Source organism: Brassica oleracea, chromosome C1 (assembly GCF_000695525.1).
Source record: "Brassica oleracea var. oleracea cultivar TO1000 chromosome C1, BOL, whole genome shotgun sequence".
Classification (NCBI taxonomy): Eukaryota; Viridiplantae; Streptophyta; class Magnoliopsida; order Brassicales; family Brassicaceae; genus Brassica; species Brassica oleracea.
The window spans coordinates 16,510,496-16,532,390 of NC_027748.1; the positions used below are offsets into that span (position 1 = coordinate 16,510,496).

A 21,895-nucleotide genomic window follows, 5' to 3' on the forward strand; every position below is an offset into this window, starting at 1 on the left:
TCTAAACCCTAAACCCTAAAATCTAAACCCTAAACCCTAAACTCTAAACCCTAAACCCTAAAATCTAAACCCTAAACCCTAAACTCTAAACCCTAAACCCTAAAATCTAAACCCTAAACCCTAAACTCTAAACCCTAAACCCTAAAATCTAAACCCTAAACCCTAAACTCTAAACCCTAAACCCTAAAATCTAAACCCTAAACCCTAAACTCTAAACCCTAAACCCTAAAATCTAAACCCTAAACCCTAAACTCTAAACCCTAAACCCTAAAATCTAAACCCTAAACCCTAAACTCTAAACCCTAAACCCTAAAATCTAAACCCTAAACCCTAAACTCTAAACCCTAAACCCTAAATCCTAAACCCCACCTTTTAACTCTAAACTCTAAGTTTGTGACTTTTGATAAAACATTAAGTGCTATTTTTGTGACTTTTGATCTTGAGTGCTAGTTTGAGAACATAAACTTGATTTAGCGCTATTTTTATCTTTTTCTCTAACTAATATATGTTTTATGTGATGTCATTACAATATAATATTAAACGAATAATACCAAAAACATTATTAATGTTGTTTTATTAAAATTTTAATAAATCAGTGTGCTGGATCGTGTCTTAGAATTAGCTCACATTAATATATAGCATCATTTAATAAGATATTAGATTTACAAATAACTAACAAGTGTTTAATGCGATGTCTTACCAAATAATATAAGCTAAAACGAATGTTAATTTTAATTATCAATGTGTTGGATCGTGTTTAACAATTACACTCGCCTGAGGCGTATCATATTAAATCTACGTATGCACGTTTAATTCGAAAAACATTATAGTATTTAACGCGGCCGAACCACCGTTTACATATCATTAAGAATGACAATAATTGGTGGGGGGAATAAGTGTGCCAACTCTCTTGAAAGTACATGTTGGAGGAGACGTGAGAGAAAACGAGGGTGCAAGATTCATCTGATTAGTCTAGCAAAGGTCCAAGCCTCGCCTCGAAGACATGTAATCCTACAAAATTCTTTTCAGAGCATTCAGCGAAATAGTATTGGACGCAGGTATTTAGGTCTGATTGGTGTAACCGCAGCGGTTGCGGAAGTTTGCCAACCGCAGCGGTTGCGGAAGTTTGCCAACCGCTGCGGAAGTTTGCCAACCGCTGCGGAAGTTTGCCAATGCAGATGGTTGTGCTTTTAAGCGTTTTATAGAAATTTGTACGACAAGTACATCGGTTATAAATTAGTACGTTTGTGGAACTCTTATGACTTGTTGACTACCAAATGCAACAACGATTAAATAATAAATTAATAATATTTACATTTTATATAATAATAAAAGTATTAAAAATCCTAATATTATAGGAAATATAAAAATTATATTTATACATACTATTAAATTTTAAAAAATTATAGAAAATATTTTTGTTTTAAAATTTTTATAATATAAATTAAAATATAATATGTATACATTTAACAATTTATATTATTTCAATTTAAGTTTTTTATTGAATATTTTTAATTTTAATTTAATTTTTTATTTTTTTAAAAGAAACAATTTACTGTCCCGCAACCATCCGTAACCGCAAACGCTAGCTGGAACCAGCTTTTGATTTTAAGAGGTTCGGTGTGGTTTGAAGCGAGTTGTAATGTTTTATGTGATTGTTTCAAAACGCCAACAACCGCTACCAACCGCAAAAACTGTGTTTGCGGGTGGCAGTGGAAAACCCAGTCATGCCTGTATTCGTTTTATAAATAGTTATCACTCGTTTTATATTATTGGTTTTGTATTCGTTACTTGGTCTCGTATCTATTTTAATTTTTTAAAGTATTTATCGTTATCAAATATGATATCAAATGTTAGAATTTTGAATTTTCATACTTGAAAATACAAAACAAGTAATATATAATGTACAAAAATTAACTATCTGGTTTGATATTACTTTATACTTACAACTAAAAATAAATCATACATTGATGAATTCTATTATTTGGGCTGAGACCGGAAAATGTCTATTATATAATAAGAATAGCATATATTTTCAAAAGCTTAAACCTAGCAAAAAAAAATTTGTTGTTGTAAAAAGTAAACCGTACTTTGAGAATAATTATTTTGTTTAGAGTAATTTTAGTGTAAAATAAACAAAACAAAATCACACGTCTACCTCTATAAGAATGTTATTTAGAAAATAATTCTTAAGTACTTGAAATATTTGAACATAATTCACAAATGCTCGTACATAATTCATAAAAAGTGCTTGTTATTAAAATCTCTAACTAGTCTTTGACTCGCACGTCTGAGAGGATAACTTACAATTTTATAAATGTATTAATTTTGATATTATCGTTAAATATTTTAAATACATGATTTTACATTTTAGTGTTATATAATTCTGTAAGTTTATTGGTTATGTTTTTATTCGACACTATTAATATATAATAATTTATTTTATACATTTTATAGAATTTAATAGCTCAGATATTTGGAATATATTGGATTTAAATAAAGAAAAAGTGTGCATTTATCAGTATCTTATAATCAAAATTAGGAGTACTTTTAATTACAACATAAACACAATAACTAAAATATAAATTTATCTAAATCTGATTGCGTAGAGTATCAAAATATGGTAAATTTTTGTTAGTTAGCTTGATAATAGGAAGTAGTAGTTTTTATTTTAATTAAATTAGGAAAATACAATAAATGCTTAAAATTGAGCTTATTAATTATTTCAATATTAATTATTTCATTGGCATAAAATTGTAAATAAGTTGTAAGTTTAAGGAGTAATTCTTATTTGTACTTTTATTTTAATAGTATAGATGAAATCTATATTATTATTTTCATGTCAAAAAAAAAAAAATATATATATATATATAGATATATATATATATATATTTATTTATGTTTCAGTGGGATTTCTTGCGATTCCCATAAACAATTTATCATTATAGACTTTTTAGATATACTATATTATTCATAGATATAGCTGGTAAATTAGAATCTGGATCGCGAGCATGTCTCGTAAAGAACTATTGCTGGTGGGTTTGGACCGGCGTTATGTAGGCACAAAAAAAAGTGAGCCTCGTGAATAAATAAGTACTAGATTCTGACCCGTCCTTCGAAGGACGGGTATATTTTTTGTTTTAACTTTATTTTTTGTTTTAATCTTTTAAAAAAGAATTATCTTCATATTTGTATTTTTCTTTATAATCATATTTGTGTTTTTCTTTGTAATCATATTTGCGTATAAACATTAATCAAAGTTTATTTTATAAAATAATTGCAATTTAAAAGTTGATTCGGCGTACGGTTCTTTGTAATCATATTTCTATATACCCATTTTTATAATCATAAATCATATTAGTCTGTTTTAGATCTTGACCCAAATGTATAATGTTGGTTTGTAGTTTTTTGTTTTTTATGTTTCTATAAATATGTAACATTTTCTGTATTTTTTTCTTATATGTTAAAAAATATAATTTATATACAGTTATAAAACGTAGGGTTATTCTAACATAGTGGTTAGTGTATATTTATAGAAAACGTAAGGTTATATAATGTATATTATTGTAGGGTTAGTGGGATGTATTGATACAATTACCATTATATTGTGAGTAATATGAGGTACACTGTAAAATATTGCATCAGTACTATTATAAAATAAAGGATATGAATGGTATATGATAAAGGATGAAATGATGTTTGACCTTAACAACAAAATCGTGTGTGGTTGGTTAAAAAAAACAAAATAGTGTTGGTCCCGAAAAAGTTGTATATTGGGTTATTAACCGTATAATGGAAAGTGATTAATAAGTTACTAAATGAACCCAACTTTTATCAATTGGTCATGATTGTGTTTTAATAGTATTGATTCATGTATTACGTTGAAGTAATGTTAAAGCTCAACATTTTTTGGATCTGTATTGTAATAAACTGAGTTTTTTTCCAAATTTATTCAAATGGTATATGTTGATCTTAATTTTAAAGATTAATAGTCTCTACAAAAGTATATAATCAATACTATTAAATTTATATCAAATGCATGGTAAGTATTATAAATATACCTATATAATCTGATTAGAAACGTATTGAAATTGACATTAGGAATCTAAATGTTTTGCTTTTATATTTTCTGAAGGTAAAAATATTTAGTGAAACATGTTAAACTGATTGCACTTTTTAAAACTCATACTCATTTATGAAATCCTCACACAAACCATATTATCTTATTCAAAAAGGGATGTATTGATACAATTACCATTATACTGTGAGTAATATGAGGTACACTGTAAAATATTGCATCAGTACTATTATAAAATAAAGGATATGAATGGTATATGATAAAGGATGAAATGATGTTTGACCTTAACAACAAAATCGTGTGTGGTTGGTTAAAAAAAACAAAATAGTGTTGGTCCCGAAAAAGTTGTATATTGGGTTATTAACCGTATAATGGAAAGTGATTAATAAGTTACTAAATGAACCCAACTTTATTGTGTTTTAATAGTATTGATGATGTGGTATTGGGCTTAATTGGGCTTACTGCAGGAAGGGCCTCACGCGGATCCACGAGAGAAGACATGCTTCACCAAAAGATTTTTTATATTTTCACCTTAATTAAAAACAAAAGAGAAAGCGATGGTCACAACTCGACTTTGATCTTAACCGACAACCTATGGATCTCCGGTGATGGCGGTTCGATATTCGACGAAGCTTCCGGTCTCTCATGTGTCTTTGACATGCACTAGTGGAGCTTCTTTGAGTTTCGAATGAATTTTCATTGTTCATCGAAGAAACTGATGGAGCACCGATGATGTGTTCTTCAGCGACAGTGTTTCCAGACTCTCCTTTTTTTTCTGGAGCTTCTCTTCTTCTTCGATCCACCACTGGAGCTTCTCTTTTTCTTTCGACGGTTTATTTGTATGCAGGTCCGTAGGTTTGTGCAGTCAATGAAAGAATCCCGTCCCGCGGACCAAGCCGCTAAGGCTCATACACTTTGCAGGATGGTTTGGTCAGTCTTTCCGGAGTTCGTGATTTGTACGGGATAGACCCACTAAGAACTGCTCAAAACCAAACTCGCATCGGGCGAGATGGGGCGGGAAGGCCCAATTGCCATCACTAAATCACTACCATTTCTGAATCTTTAATTCTTTTTTCCTTCAGAACAAATAATCCAAATTGGAATATACATTGGTTATTCAAAAAATGTTTGGGCTCGATCGAATTTAAGAGAGCTCATATTTATAGGACATATGTACATTCAAAAATTACACGATTGATAGATTTATCAAGTTTTTCACATCTGGAACAATGATTGTGACATCACATATGACAATATGTTAGATTCTTTGTAACCGCTAAATATTATTCGACCATTTACCGTATTAGATGTTGAATCTTTTTTTTAACGCTAGATAACTATGCTATTACACTTATGAAAAATATTACAGACGATTCTACAACCGATAATTCTACCTGCCATATGAGGATTCACGTCTGACTGCATCACCTGAGCCGCCCTATGGGATCTACGCTTGACGGTACTCTTTGCGCCATGCTGCAGATCTCTTGTAAGCCTTTTTTCCTTTAATTAGCATAATTCCATATTTTCCGGAAATTGAAACTCATACTTCCTGGTGAAAAAGCATTAATGAACCATTGGTTAGACCACTAATAGGGGGCTTCCACAGATGTTGAATCTTTGTGGGACATTGATTCTCCAAATAAAGGCTTGAAACTTTGGATCCGACTGGTGACCATCCGGGAAACAAGAGGAACGAATAAAAAAAGAATGTACGGGAATAAAATACCAGGAATGAAAAGGAATGGTTATTCCTTATCAAATTTGACAAGGAATAATTTTGTTCTTTAATTCTCTACAAAAAAGGGAATGAAAGGGAATGAGAGGAAATTATTATTCCTTGTGAATGGTAATTTTTTTTAGGAACGTTAGAGAATGCATTATTCCTCGTCGTTCCCTGGTCACCATTCATACCCTTTATGTTACCATATTTTGAGGTTTACATCCAATAACATTCTTGCAGCCCAATAACAATATATATTATACTTTTTGTGTAGCTCTAACAAAATCTGTCATTTCTATTGGATTAGGTATCAGCCAAACTCGGAATGGTTTATACTGTTATAGTTAACCACAGTGTTATAACAGTTATACATATGCATACTCTTAAGCATATCTCCATGTATATATTTGACGATCACTTGACCACATCGTCATATAACTGGTTCAACTCTTTGAGGGCTATTCTTGATGTTCAGCATTTTTTCTCTTGATTATTCGTACTTTAATTTTGACAAAGCTAAACATAAAATGTAGAGTTGGTGAGTAAATGAAGAAAGTCACATTTAAGTGACTTTTAACAATGCCTCATTCAATTCTATTTATCAAATAATGTCTAACAATCGTATTTGTCACCTAACTTAAATGTTAGGTTCACCGATCAATAGGTTTGTGTTATTTCATATTCGACATTTTATAAAAAAAAATTAAATATTGTCAAATTATATTATTTTTTAAAAAATTAAAAGGTAAAAAGAAATAAATAAAAAATAGTAGTAATTACAAAAAAAATATTTTTAATGTCGTCAGCAAAACATTAAATCCTAAATCCTAATCCCTAAACCCTAAATTCTACACCCTCAACCCTTGGGTAAACCCTAAACTCTAAGATAAATCTTAAACTCTAAATCAAAATCACTAAACACTAAAACACTCAAGGGTTTAGGGTTTATTATTTAGGGTTTAGGGTTTAGAGTTTTAGTGTTTAGTATTTTTATTTAGAGTTTAAGACTTTTCCAAAGATTTAGGGTTTACCCAAGAGTTTATGGTTTAGGATTTAGGATTTAGGGGTTAGGATTTAGTGTTTTGCTGACGACGTTAAAAATATTTTTTTTTTAATTTTTTTTCTGTAACTACTATTTTTTTTATTTTTTTTTATTAAAAACATAATATAATTTGACAATATTTTGTTTCCTGTTTTAAAAGATATTGAATTTGAAATAATGAAATCTTATTGGTTGGTGAACGTAGAGGATACTCTTCGTTTTATACCAATAATTCAGTAGGTCAGGTCTCAACTTGCGTCCACCGAGTCCAAACAACATTTTTTATCTTAAGAGATTTTTCGTCACCACTAACGTCACAAATTGCGTTGTTCAATGTACTTAGTGAGGTTGCTTTCTTTTTCCTCTTTTTTAATAGTATAGTTTTTATCACTTAGATCTATCTCAGTATAATCTCTATAAATCTAAACATGTGTTATGTCTTTCATTAACTACAAACACACAAACATAAAGAAAATGAGTAACGATAATGATTCATCGAAGTCACTCACCGGACCACACTTTCTTTTTGTGACATATCCAGCCCAAGGCCACATCAACCCATCTCTCGAGCTAGCCAAACGCCTTGCCGGAACCTTCATCGGAGCTAGAGTCACCTTCGCAGCCCCAGTCGCCGCCTACAACCGTCGTATGCTCTCCAAAGAAAACGTCCTCCAAAACCTTACCTTCGCCACTTACTCCGATGGCCATGACGACGGCTTCAGACCCTCTACTTCCTCCGACAAATCTCGCCAACAGAGCTCCCGACAGTACCTGTCCGAAATGAGACGACGTGGGAGGGAAACGCTAACCGAACTAATCGAAGATAACCGGCGTCAAAACCGGCCTTTTACCTGCGTGGTTTACACCATCCTCCTCACTTGGGTCGCTGAGCTGGCGCGTGAGTTTCAGATCCCTTCTGCTCTTCTCTGGGTCCAGCCCGTGACCGTCTTCTCCATCTTCTACCACTACTTCAACGGCTACGCCGATGCAATCTCGGAGATGGCTGATAACAACCCTTCTGGTATTATTAAGCTTCCCTCTCTGCCACTGCTCCGTCTCCGTGATCTTCCCTCCTTCATCGTCCCTACAAACGCATATGCGTTTGTTCTACCGGCGTTTCGAGAACAGATAGAGTCACTGAAGCAAGAGGAAACCCCTAAGATCCTCGTTAACAGTTTCCAAGAGCTTGAACAAGAAGCTCTAACCTCGGTTCTTGATAACTTCAAGATTGTCCCCATCGGTCCGTTGATTACCTCGAGGACCGACTCCGAGACTGACGCTGAGTACGTCGAGTGGTTGGATACAAAATCAGATTCGTCTGTGCTTTATATCTCGTTTGGGACGCTTGCCGTGTTGAGCAAGAAACAGCTTGTGGAGCTCTGCAAGGCGTTGATAGAGAGTCGGAGGCCGTTTCTGTGGGTGATTACGGATAAGTCGTACAGAAGAAGTAAAGAAGATGTGGAAGAGAAAGAAGAAGAGATCATAAGCAGTTTCAGAGAAGAGCTCGAGGAGATAGGAGTCGTGGTTTCTTGGTGCGATCAGTTCAGGGTTTTGAAGCACAGGTCGATCGGTTGTTATGTGACGCATTGCGGGTGGAACTCGTCGCTGGAGAGTTTGGTCGCGGGAGTTCCAGTGGTTGCGTTTCCGCAGTGGACTGATCAGATGACGAACGCGAAGCTTCTGGAAGATTGTTGGAGGACAGGTGTGAGGGTGATGGAGAAGAAGGATGAGGAGGAAGTTTTGGTGGAGAGTGGGGAGATACGGCGGTGCATTGAGGAAGTGATGGAGGAGAAGGCGGAGGAGTTTAGAAGAAACGCGGCCAGGTGGAGAGATCTAGCGGCGGAGACGGTGAGAGAAGGAGGATCTTCGTTTAATCATCTCAAAGCTTTTGTCGATGAGCACATGTGAGATTCGGTCTAGAAGAATTCAGTTCCACAGCTTCTTTTCTAAGAGTATTATTTTAATTTCCAAATTTATTTGAAGTCTGTTATTTAACTGTTAAAAAGTTATTACAGCTGTTTTTTGTGATTAAGAGATTCCCAGTCAGTAGGTCCATACATTTTCTTAAAGAGTGGGCACAAGAACTAATTTAGTTACACCACTTATTGTCCTTGCTGAGTTCATCAATGTATGATATCTCTCAGTCATTTCTATTTGTTTGTAATCATTTAATAAACGTCTTTTTTTTTGTGCAACAGAATAAACGTCTTTCAAATAATTCAATGTGTGCCATATTCATTAAACAATTGGTTGATTTTAAAGTTTGACAAAATGTAATTTATTGAAGATGTGAGAGAGATATAGATACACGACATGCACAGGTGATGCAATCAAATTGTAGGTTCACTTGGTCTTACTTGACAGCCAAGAAAACAAAGAAATTGAGTCTGAATAGTTCCGAGTATATAACTTTAACGTGTAAACATAAGAATGCAAACTCTCAGTGAGCGTTGCGAGTGATCAAGCCCTCGAATATGACATAGAGGTCTCTGTTGTCACTTCCGAATATCTCTTCAGCTTTCCTAAGCGTTTCCTGCAAAACAAAACAATGCGGATTGATTCCAAATCCAAGTTTCAAATCTGAAGAAAGGCAAAAAAAAAGGACCGAGACAGAGAGGGAGAGAGAATTCTCCTTACATCTTTTGTTTGCTTGTGGGCATTAAGATCCTTCACATTTCCAAGAAATGCACCAAACTGCTCGTAAGATAACCGGCTCCTGATCAAGAATCAATAACAAGATGTACATATGTTACAGACAAATGCTACATTTTGCAATAAGTTATCAGATTAGGAGTCTTTTTTCACCTGACTTGTCGGAAGAACTCTTTCCCATCAACCCGAGTTCGTCCTGAAAAAAAACAGAGATAATAAAACAAACTGTTAACACTTTGTGTTGTTGCCAAAACCTCCACAAGAAAAATCCTGGGTTTTGACTTACCGGTGTGGGATCCAGGCTCTGAGATTGAGATAGAAGATCTATTATCATCAAACATGCCTCTAGTAGTAGAGAAGGATACAGAATGGCGACGAGGGGAGATAGGTCTTGAAGTCGTTTTAGGGGTACTAGAAGCGGACAATGCTGGTGGAGAACCAGGAGGTGTAAGCCGAGGCGTAGCGGTCTGAGATACTAATGGAAGACTGTTCGATAAACTCGGTTTAGGAGCTGCGATTTCATACGACAATACTTAAGCGTTATTTACTTGTGAGTCAACACACATTAAGCAAAAAAAGCTTAATGGGCTTGAGAATTGAGATTTATTAACCTTCGTTTTCGTTGTCCACTGGAGCTGGCTCAACAGCTTCAGAAGCTTGAGATTGGATTGATGAATGTCTTGAAGGTTGAAATGGAGAATCTTCATCTGAAAATTCTCAACAAGATTTCACAAAAAAAAGCTTTGCATTTTGATATAGTTGTAGAATCAAACAAGAAAACAAACCATACCGTTTGGTGTTGGCTTAGCAATGATTTGTGTTGTTCCTGCCTGTTAAAACCCAAAACATAATCAATTAAAAAAAAATTCACTTTTTAAGCAATTTTGAAGAAAGTGAAGTTACGTACATTTTGGTCGTCGTCTTGAAGAGACATCATAAGCGTCTTCCTGAACCCCTCAAGCTGCATCAATCAAAAATCCATTGAAACATCTCCATAAAGCTGAAATCTTTATTGCTAAAATTACAAGACCCAAGTCGAGTTTAAGTCCAAACTTTTACCTTAGAGACATCTCTCTGGAGTCTCTTGACAGTACTTGACAACGAAGAGTTCTCTCTCACCAGATTCTCCTGCAAATTTTGAGAGACTATTATTAGTCTAAGAAAAAAAAAACTTGAAATGGAGTCGGGTCGGGTCAAAAGTCAAACACGGGTCGGACCTTTTCATCTTCGGCGAGAGAAAGCTTTTGCAACGCGTCGGAGAGAGAAGCGTCGAGAGACTCCACGTGTGATTGTAGCTCGGAGATTTCCTTGTCTTTCTCGGCGAGAAGCTCTCGGAGATCGGACGACTCTGATTCGAGGGCAGAGACACGTGTCGAGAGAGCAATGGATGTGATTTTGCGCGCCACATCCAGCTGCTCGAATGGATCGGACGGTAGGACTTGAAGGACTTCCTCGGGAAGATCGAAACTTATCGAACCTCTAACAGCACTTGATGTTTCTTCTTCTTGTTCTACGTCTGACATTCTTTTTCTTTTCTTGTTTGGTCTTTTTCTTTTTCTGTTATTATCGTTTCTTCTTTTGTACCATATGAGTTGTTTATACGTTTTCGGTTATGGTACGGTATATAACCGGTATTTTGATTAACCGAATTTGATTCTAAACCAAACTGGTTATTGATTAAAGAACTTAAATTCGTCCGTCGAGAGATAAGGCACCACGCAAAATTCTAACAAATTTCGGAATTAAAGGATTCTGTTATGGAAAAATAGAGTTCCGGTTTGGGGTTAAGATTTCCGGCTCGGTTATGTGACGTCGATATGATTGATAGACGGGAAGGATATGGAGAATGTGGTCACGTATGCGTTGTCGTTTGTGTGTTATAATGAGTGGTGTTGAAATGGGTAAGCCAAATTTGTGATCTGTGAATAGATAGGATTTTAAATCATAGGACCCTTGAAAGGAGACGCAAATAAATAAATTAGAAAGACAAAAATTGACAGGTTGTTGCAGTTTTTTGAAAAATAAAATTTCTTATTCGGCAAACTATTTCATTAATATTACAAACTTCCATCGTTTTTTTTTGGTGAACACAAACTTTCATCGTTTAGGTTTATTAAATGGCAATTCTCTCGAATAGCCATTTTTAAATTTTTATCGCAAAAATAGATTTCAAAAACTAAAACGACCAAAATAACATTTTTTATTTTAAAAATTTTAAATTTTTTTTATTTTTTAAAGTTTGAAATCCTATCCCCAAAATTCCACTCCTCAACTATAAACCTAAACCCTAAATCATAACCTTAAACTCTGAACCCTAAATCCCACTCCTCAACTCTAAACCATAATGTTCATATTAATTAATCCTATGAGTATAAATGTATATTTACTTCTTTTGATAAAACATTTAAGTTTATTTTAATCATTTTTATTTTTATTTGTTTATTTGTAACTCTAATGTCTATATTTGTAACAAAAACCTTTTTAGGTTTATCTTACAAAATTTTTCTTTATTAAATTGGCGGCCATTAATCTCTTATATACTAAATCACAAGTCATTAGATCAATCAGATTTTGATAAATGGAAAATGTTTTGCAAAAGAAAAAATTATTTATTAAAAAAAAAATTGATCTCTAATTTTCAGCAGCTACATCCTGAATTTTCTCAAACTATCCTATCCACGTACGAAGTTAACCGTTCACGTTTCCAAACTGTTTTCTTTTGTTATATAATTTTTTAACTACTAATTTACGCTCTGTTTTTTTTTTCTTTTCATTTTTTAATATTTTCTTCATTCTCAAAGAAGTAAAACAATACATTCTTTCATCTTCTAAATTTTCAATTGATCTCAGAGATTTTCTTCGTATCTTCTTTCTTTTTTGTCTGCATCACTTTATAAAACTTTTTTTATTCATGGCCAAGATTAATACTTAAAATTTCATTATTTTTTGAACTGAACTTAAAATTTCATTATTGACAAGCTTTAAATGAAGACCGTGAAATAAAGTCGTCCTTGAAACTCTTTCAATGCATTAATTGGATTTTGGTGATCGAGTTTAAATCGCTTCAGAAGAGATTGACATTGATACAGTGAGTTTGAAGAGAGAGGATTTTGTTTCAGGGTTTCCAGAATTTGCAGGTATTCATAGTGGTGTGTAATGAGTTCATATGAAACTTTTCTGCAAAATCGGAGTAAGAAAATATAGCATAAATATTTGTGTTGCTTAGTTTTGAAATTATTTTGCTTGATACAGTTATGAATGAGAATACAAAGTTGGTTGAAGAAGAACTTATGAGGGATCAACAATTTTTGGATATATCTGTTCTAGAGTAAACATGGCGAAGGATAAAGACGTGTATTAGGTAAGTTACAAAACATTTGATATTTTAGAAGTTAAAGTGAAAAAATATTTACTTTATAGTCTTTACAAAAAAAAAATTAGGGCACTAATCTCTAATGCTGCAAAATATTTTGTGACCATTTAAGTTGTGAAAAAAGTGTGTTAGTAAAAATCATGTGTTAACTCTAAAGAAAAATTCTAAACATTTTTTGGTAATTCTCGAAGTTTTTTTAATTTAAATTTAATAGTTGTACAATTATCTAAAACATGTAAAATAATTTTTTTAGTTAAAACTTAAAACAAATAAGTTTTCTCAAAGGATTAACAGAAAAATTCAAGAAACAGTGTTTCTTTTTAATGAAAAGCATATTAAAGGATTTTTTGAATATATATTTGATTGAAAGTTATGACAATGATCAAATATTTTTAAACGTTTAATTGACCAGTGCGTACGAAATACTAGTTACATATATTCTGGCGACTACTCTTGCATAATTTTTTTTGCTAAATTATCTGTTTTAACTTTTAAGTCGCTTCTCTTTTGGGGGCCATCATCAACACAGTCAATTATGTTCGGAGATCTTTTGTTCTTATTACAATAAATTATTCTGTTTCTTTTTGCGAGAAGATCAACTGAGTTACAACTAATTTTTGGTTTGGACCATATGCATTAATAAGAAATTGATACTACTACATATGGTTTCTCAAATGCTCTAGTCATCAGTCATTATGACAAAAAATGTGATTAATCATAGTATATCCAAAAAATTTATTTTTGCTTTAAACTTTTGCAACATAAATTTTAATTAAACTTTAGTTTCAAGCGTTAAGCGATTTAAAAATACGTTTACAATATATCTATAACTAATTGACTATAAAATGTATCAGTGATTTAATAATAAACTGATAATATTAACACATTATATAATTATAAATATAGCAAAAACATATTACTATAAAAAATATAAATACTTCTAATTTAATATAACTAATAATAATATTACATTTATTTTTAAATTTTTAGTTTAGATGAAAATTATAATTATAATTTTTTTGTTTTATGAAGATTAATATTAGACTATATTAAAAAAATATTTTTGATTTACATATATGTATTTTTATTTTTATTTACTAAACTAATGATATTTGATTTTAATTAAAAAAAAAACTCCAATAGACACTTAACTAAAATGATGAGAAGAATAATAAAATTCACAACTTAAATATTTTTAATAAATTATAAGATAATTTATGAATAACATATTTTAAAGTACTGAACTAAATTTATGGAAATTCTTCCAAAATCCACAAAAATTGATTATTTCAACAAAAATCACATAAGAAGAAAAATGATCAAAAAAAATTCATTAAAGAGATAAAAGACTCTTCAACCAAAAAAAGTTTCATTGCTAGCATTATAGAAAATACACACTCAACAATAACAAATCACCTTCTCCTACTTTGAATATTTATGTTAGTATATATTTTTTTTAATTTTGTGTCTGAGAGTAGAACACAAAAGTTAGGTTCGACAGATTATGTTTTTCGGTGATGGTAACTAAAAACATATGCAATTGTATTTTGGGAATCTAAGCGCTATGAAACCGTCACACTACGGGGCGTCTAAAGATTTAAAGAAAGAGATTAACCATCTTGACTCTACAATTCTTCTTTATCAGTTTATTTAGGTATGTAATTTTGTTTTTATGTTCTTGTTATTTTTACGAATATCAGTTGTCTTCGCTGCAGTAAAATAAGGTTACTACATTAATGTGATGCTTTATGGTTAACAAGATGCATCAAACTTGTAAACATGAGAGTAATTGATGAAAATTCCGACCAAACAAGGTCAAATTTTTTTTAATTCAAACCGAATCAAATATCTATCTATAATAATAAAGTAGACTATGCTCTCTCCTTACAGTGCCACATCATCAAGAAGGATGAGGCAAACAAGGACTCGTGTCCATCCATAATTCATGTACACCAGTTTTCTTGACTTCGATTTGGGCTGTTTATGTTTCTGTAGAAGTAAGTTGGGCCAATCTCTCATTTGAACAAAAAAAGCCTAACTAAGATGTTTCTTTCGCTTTGATTTTTCATTTAGATCTCAGGTACTCTGGCCGTCCCGATGCGAGCAAACTGAGAAACGGCAGTCGTTACAGTATTGAAACCTCAATACCCACAACTTTAACTTCAATGCTTCTACTTTTTCTTCAAGCTCGCATATGGCGTATATATATCAAGGGTTTGAGAGTTTTCACAGCCATTCTACTTGGTCTGCCTTTACTCGCATAACTCTAAAAGAAAATCATTTAATGGCTAAGCAACAACTCCATTTCTTCGAGCTCAGGGCAGGCCCCTTTGGTTCTGGCCTTTCTGGGAAGCTCGCAATGTCAAGAAAGGTGGAGATTTGATTCGTATGGATCTGGTCCTGCTTGATGGAAAGGTAACTGAGACATTCTCTTTTCTCAATTCTTGATTCATATATTATTTGATGTTGTATTTTGTGATCGAAACTCTGTTTTGTGCTGTTTTGGTTCAAATGATCCGTTGCCCATTATATATTTCCTCTATCTATGATCTTACGATGCTACTTCTCTCCCATTTTTTATATTGTTGATTTTGCTAGAGATTTCGATGTTCCAGGCTGTTGTGGATTCTCAGGGAAACTGAAAGTTTTCACGAGTTTTTCTTTCTTTATTATTCTCTATGAGTTTCTGCTGGTTGCTATTTTTGATGTACTTATGAAAATTTATCTCTTGATTCTGTATACGTCTGAAAATGTATCATATATTACTTTTTGTTCATAGTAAACTCTGATCATTGGTCAATTGGTGTGCACCAACTCAAGTCTTTATGAGCTAACTCTTTATATTAGCTGACACGCATGTTTCAATTCTGTTCATCGAGCAGGTAAAACTTCGCATATATAGTTGGTGAAATTATGGGTTTAAAGACGACACACAATGAAGAAACGAAAAAAAAAATCAATGTCTCATGACTCATGGCAACCATACACATTCACATGTCATACCATCTTATTTCCATTTATGTTTTCAAACTTTCTACAATAAGGGGTTGTATAGTTTTTTTTAATCAGTTTGTTTCTAAATCCTTGACATTGCACGGCCACTAACGTATGTGTGAGTGTTTTTGACGGGATAGCTGTACAACTCCATGATAAGTTGTTTGCGGCTGGTGTGGCCAGCCACTGATTGTTGTAGTGACTAATTTTAATCCTAAACTGGTTGGAGGTATAGATATATCTGCCTGGTCTTTATGTTATTCAAGAATTATATAAAGTTCTTGACACAAACTCTAAATTACACCTTCATGTTGCACAGGCCGCTGACAGGAAGACCAACAGAACATGGCGCTTCCACAATGCCTTGCTGATATTGTGGGGAGGACCTTCACATTCCAGCTCAAGCTTACAGATTTTAATTTCTTAGCAAAGATCAGTCTTTCACGATCTCACACATATTTGTTAGCAACCAGCCCCTACCTTTTCCTAATTTTGGGAACCAGCTAGGTTTGTACATCAATCTCACTTTATAGGTTGGGTCTGCCATACACGGATAAGTTATCTAACTGTTGTGCTCTTTACAGGAAGGACACAATAATATGCGAGGAGCTGGTCCGGTTTCACAGATTTCTTCAGCTAGTGTTCACATAGTTCTTCCTGACACCAGCACGGTGTTGACAATGTTGTTCCTGCTAACAGCAGAGGCATCACTGGAGTGATCATCGACGAAGGCATCCCATGAGATTGGTTTGAGCGCTATGTCTGACATGTTATTACCGAACTATCTTCAGAGGATGCCTCATTTAAGGAAGGTGGCTCCTCTGCAAAGAAGCAATGGCTCCTCTGCAAAGAAGCAATGTTGTGGCTAAATCTGCAGTATTGTACTCCATCCAGATAGAAAGTGGTCTTACAACTACTCTAGTGTCTCTTTTTTTTTTTTAAATTTCTTTGAAATAATAAAAGTATTCCTGCAACAATCTACTTCCGTATTTTTGAGTGTTTGGTTTAAAAAGTATTATGTTCTCTGGAAAGGAACTCTTTTTTTTGTCATCTATGAACTATATTAGATAAGAAACCAACCTTTTCCATCACTTTATAAAGATTCCAACAACGAGGTTCAAGTTACTGCCCCTTCAACACTACAGACTATCACAAAAAACTTCCTAATATTGATATGGAAGGAAACTCTTTTCCCAAAGGTTGAACCCATCTACTAGATCTTAAAGTATTATGAATTTCTCCGGATCATATTAAGTTAAGTACAAGCCTTAACTTTTTTACGTGTTAATATTAATAATTGGCCCGTTTACCAACAATTAAGCTTTTTGGTTATTTTTTGGTTTAAGATTGTTAACAAGTTTTCTTTTTTGTAACTGAGATTGTTAACATTTTTCATGTACATCAACCCAAAGTCGTGCCATTTTAGATAATGGTCTCACCATATTATCTATAACACTTACCCATATATCTTTCCGGCCAACAATGAAAAACAGTTCCCAAACATATTACAACCTCCGACCACATGTAAACATAAACATAAAATACTCACCAAATAATATAAATTCACAATCCTATAAACCTTTAAAAAACCATTACAAAAAATGTTGCATACAAACGAAAAGTCACATTTTAAAATAAACCGAGTCCAAATATATAACCTTTTGAAAAAATATATATAACCTCACCAACAACACAGATCATCTACACACCAATACAACCACCAAGTCTAATTTTTTACAAAAAAAAAAACACCAAGTCTACAACTATTATACTGCACCCACGTAGCCGAGAAGCTATAAACAAAAAAAAAATACACTGCTGACATATCAGATAGGTCGTTTTTTTTTGAAAAAGTACATATCACATAGGTCAACACCTAAAAACAAGTACCAACCCAAAACTCTATTTCACTTCTACAAATTAACGAAATATACTGAAAATTAATTTTGATATGTACAAGGCATGAGCACTCCACCAGAAGACCTAGGGGCGGACATCCTCGGAAAACCGAAGAATATTGGGCCATATTGGGCCGTTGTATATGTTGTATGACCCGAGACTTGTATAAGGGTTTAGAGTATTTGACGTACTTGTATATATGGCAGCAGCCAACATTACTTGTGAAATAAGAAAGATTGTTATACACTACTAAACCTTTCTTGACATAGTATCAGAACTCTAAACCTAAAACTACAAAAAGGTTTGAACTCATCGATCCTGAGTTTTCCTCATTCCGCTGCGAGGTTTACTCATTGACAACACTATTTTGAAGATATGGATACACAATCAGTGCTTGCTACTACAACCATGCCGGCACGTCGTAGGATTTCTCCTTATGACCTAACTTCTAGTGATAATCCAGGTACTCTCATCTCGAAGCCATCACTACGTGGATCTAACTACGATGAGTGGTCCACTAACCTTCGATTGGCTTTGAAGGCGAGGAATAAGTTTGGCTTTGCGGATGGTACAATACCGCAGCCTAATGAAGAATCAGAGGATTATGAAGATTGGATTGCAAACAACGCTCTTGTTGTCTCATGGATGAAGCTGACTGTTGACGAGAACATATCAACGACAATGTCTCACATAGATGATGCTCATGAACTTTGGACTCATATCCAGAAACGGTTCGGAGTCAAGAACGGACAGCGCGTACAACGACTCAAGGCAGATTTGGCAAACTGTCGACAGAAAGGAACCACTATTGAGACATACTATGGAAATCTATCACAGCTATGGAAAAGTCTGGCTGACTACCAAAAAGCTAAGACTATGGAAGAAGTAAGAAAAGAACGTGAGGAAGACAAACTACATCAATTTTTACTACATCAATTTTTCATGGGACTGGATGAAACTTTGTATGGGCCAGTGAAATCATCATTGTTGTCTCGGGTTCCTCTGCCAACACTTGAGGAAGCCTATAATACATTGATCCAAGATGAAGAGTCAAAATCTTTGGGTCGTCTTAACGAAGAGCAAACTGACGCAGTGAGCTTTGCAGTTCAAACCAACTCACGGACGCGCTCTCTTAATGATACAAGAGGCTCATACGAAAACAAAGTGAGCTCCAACTGTGGATGGAAGGGACACACCTCTGAGAACTGTTTCCGGTTGATTGGGTATCCAGAGTGGTATGAAGAAAAACAAAAAAACAAGCTTGGCGCTTCTCGGGGAAATTCCAGCTCTGGAGCTCCTCGAACCTCAAACCCACAGGTGACAGCTTCACAAGAATGAGGAAGTGGTGGTCGCGGTTCAGATCTGGCCAATCACGTTTTTGCTGGTACAACTTCATCCTCTGTCCTTACTTCTGCTGATCGCACGGGCATCACATGTCTGAATGATGATCAATGGAAAACCCTGGTGAACATGCTGAATGAAAGGAAAGCTCCACCTTCAGAAAACAGAACAGGTACGAGCTTTATGGAATCTTGGATTATTGACTCAGGTGCCACTAATCACATGACTGGAACGTTTGAGTATCTGACTGATATTAATGATATGGCTCTGGTTCTGATAAATCTGCATGAGGGTCGTTTTACTACCTCAACTAAACACGGGAAAGTTCGGTTGGGTTCTTCTCTAAGTCTTGAGGAAGTGTTCTATGTAGATGGCCTTCAATTCCATCTGATTTTGGTTTCTCAGTTAATTAGGATGTGTAATGTGTTGCTCAAGTTACTGACAGACTTTGTATTCTCCAGGACCGCATTACGAGGATGCTGATTGGTGTGGGTGAGCAGGAGAATGGTCTTTATTTTTTCAGAGGTATGGCAATGGCGGCAGCAACACAGAGTTCAGGATCACTCTCGTCTGATGTGTGGCACGGCCGTCTTGGACATCCATCCTCTAAAGCCCTGAAGATGTTGCAGTTTTCTGATTTTAATACTAGTACTTTTGATTTCAAGAAGTGCGAGATTTGTATTCGAGCAAAACAAACAAGAGATTCTTTTCCTTTAAGTATTAATAAGACGAGCTTTGCGTTTGAATTGGTTCACTGTGATTTATGGGTCCATACAGAACTACTGCTGTATGTGGGTCTCGATACTTTCTCACTATTTTTGATGAGTTTTCACGGGCAGTGTGGATTTATCTTCTGCCTACAAAACGTGAAGCACCTACACATCTCAGAAACTTCATTGCTCTTGTTCAAAGACAATTTTCAACACAAGTAAAAACGATTCGCAGTGATAACGGATCAGAATTTATTTGTCTCTCAAAAAATTTCGCTGAACATGGGATTGTTCATGAGACAAGCTGTGTTGGAACACCTCAACAAAACGGTAGGATCGAACGGAAGCATCGACACATTCTCAACACTGTTCGCGCACTGCGGTTTCAAGCAAATCTTCCCACCGAATTTTGGAGTTATTGCGCTCTCACAGCAGGTTATCTGATAAATCGCACACCAACAGCATTGCTTAATGGGAAAACACCTTTCGAGATGATCTACAAAAGACCGCCACCGTTAGACCATCTTCGAGTCTTCGGCTGTGTGTGTTATGTACACAATCAGAAGCATCGCGGTGACAAATTCGAAAGTCGCAGCAACAAATCTATATTCTTGGGATATCCATTTGCTAAAAAGGGTTGGCGTGTTTATAACCTTGAAACTGGCATCATTTCTGTCTCACAGGATGTAGTGTTTCTCAAGACTGAGTTTGCGTTTCCGGTGCCATTACAGTCGCCTTCTTTGATTCATGACGAGGCTAAGCAGCTAAATATAGCTGATTTGTTCGAGCCTGAATTTTCAGATACAGAGAATATACCATCTACTACTTCTCCACCTACAGACGAAGCAATCGTGCCTATAACTACTGAATAGGTTCCGGTTGAACTTCCTGAGGTTTTGTCTTCTCCTGAATAGCATGTTCCTTCTTCGCTTCTAGCGACTGATACTTCTGTGGCTACTACACCAGCCACAGTCGAAATAGAACCGGAACCTGAGCTCCTTGGTCGTGGTATGCGTGTGAAGAAGCAGCCTACGCGACTTGCTGATTATGTAGCTACACTGCTTCATAATCCACCGCCATCAACTACGCGGTATCCTCTGGATAATTACCTCTTAAGTGCACAATTTTCTGATACTTATCAAGCATTTCTCTCTGTTATCACTTCGGCTATCGAACTAAGAAGCTATGCAGAAGCAATACTTGATGAGAAAAGGCGATTTGCTGTTACCAAAGAAATCGATTCCCTTGAAGAGCAAGGTACTTGGACAGTCGAAGTTTTGCCTCCAGGTAAGAAAGCACTTGGATGTAAATGGGGTTTTAAAATAAAATTCAGAGCTGATGGTACGATTGAGCGTTACAAAGCTCGTTTGGTGGTTCTTGGCAATCATCAAACAGAAGGGATCGATTATAACGAGACATTCGCTCCAGTCGCAAAGATGGTCACAGTTCATTCATTTCTTCAGCAAGTGGCTTCTTTAAATTGGGAAGTTCATCAGATGGATGTGCAATGCATTCCTTCATGGCGACCTTGAAGAAGAGGTTTATATGTAGTTTCCACCGGGATTTCGTACCAACGACAAAACGAGAGTATGTCGCCTGAGAAAATCTTTATATGGCTTGAAACAAGCTCCCCGTTGCTGGTTTGCTAAACTCGGAGCTGCTTTGAAAGAATATGGATTTGGCAGAATCGATCAGACTATTCTCTGTTTGTTTATGCGGTAGCCGGAGTCCGACTGCACGTACTTGTGTATGTTGATGATTTGATTATTGCTGGGAATGATGTTGGGGTTATAACTGAATTCAAACAGTACTTGAACACCAAATTTCACATGAAAGATTTTTGGGATATTGAGGTATTTTCTGAGCATTGAGGTATCTCGCAAACCCACCGGTATTTACCTGTGTCAGCGGAAATATGCAGTCGACATAATAACTGAAACTGGTCTCCTTGGCGTTAAACCGGTAGCATTTCCGTTTGAACAGAACTACAAGCTTGCACTTGCTAAGGACAATGATATGCAGATACCATCTCGGTATCGTAGGCTTGTAGGTCGTCTTATCTATCTAGGCGTGACTCGACCAG

General features: G+C 34.8%; 2 protein-coding genes and 1 long non-coding RNA gene across 8 annotated transcripts; 2 read left to right on the forward strand and 1 right to left on the reverse strand.

The window, feature by feature from the left end:
- The first annotated feature begins 7,228 nt into the window (after positions 1-7,228).
- Positions 7,229-8,871, forward strand: LOC106309126 (UDP-glycosyltransferase 75D1-like). Its single transcript, XM_013746196.1, has one exon. The coding sequence runs from the start codon at positions 7,279-7,281 to the stop codon at positions 8,749-8,751; it is 1,473 nt and encodes a 490-aa protein (XP_013601650.1). The 5' UTR covers positions 7,229-7,278; the 3' UTR covers positions 8,752-8,871.
- A 222-nt stretch (positions 8,872-9,093) lies between these two features.
- Positions 9,094-11,174, reverse strand: LOC106309134 (uncharacterized protein At4g15545). Its single transcript, XM_013746205.1, has 9 exons — positions 10,713-11,174; positions 10,555-10,623; positions 10,403-10,456; positions 10,286-10,325; positions 10,107-10,202; positions 9,782-10,006; positions 9,649-9,691; positions 9,481-9,559; positions 9,094-9,376 (listed from the first exon to the last, which is right to left on the reverse strand). The coding sequence occupies exons 1-9, from the start codon at positions 11,016-11,018 to the stop codon at positions 9,284-9,286; spliced, it is 1,005 nt and encodes a 334-aa protein (XP_013601659.1). The 5' UTR covers positions 11,019-11,174; the 3' UTR covers positions 9,094-9,283.
- Positions 11,175-12,389: 1,215 nt separating this feature from the next.
- LOC106328085 lies at positions 12,390-16,796 on the forward strand. Of its 6 annotated transcripts, none has more exons than XR_001267556.1 (7): positions 12,390-12,632; positions 12,748-12,856; positions 14,584-14,865; positions 14,942-15,283; positions 15,751-16,091; positions 16,182-16,369; positions 16,447-16,796. It is a non-coding gene; the product is annotated as an uncharacterized LOC106328085 (long non-coding RNA). The 6 variants fall into 6 exon arrangements; XR_001267558.1 differs by having other exon boundaries at positions 14,584-14,815; XR_001267554.1 differs by having other exon boundaries at positions 14,584-15,283.
- The last annotated feature ends 5,099 nt before the right edge of the window (positions 16,797-21,895 follow it).

What these genes read in the sequence shown, in the direction of transcription:
- LOC106309126 (XM_013746196.1), top strand. Translation starts at nt 7,279, where the DNA reads ATGTCTTTCATTAACTACAAACACACAAACATAAAGAAAATGAGTAAC.
- LOC106309134 (XM_013746205.1), bottom strand. Translation starts at nt 11,018, where the DNA reads ATGTCAGACGTAGAACAAGAAGAAGAAACATCAAGTGCTGTTAGAGGT. An exon ending in TCCAGAGAGATGTCTCTAAG is followed by an intron (nt 10,457 to 10,554) that starts GTAAAAGTTTGG and finishes TGATTGATGCAG; the next exon opens with CTTGAGGGGTTCAGGAAGAC. An exon ending in CCCACAAGCAAACAAAAGAT is followed by an intron (nt 9,377 to 9,480) that starts GTAAGGAGAATT and finishes TTTGTTTTGCAG; the next exon opens with GAAACGCTTAGGAAAGCTGA.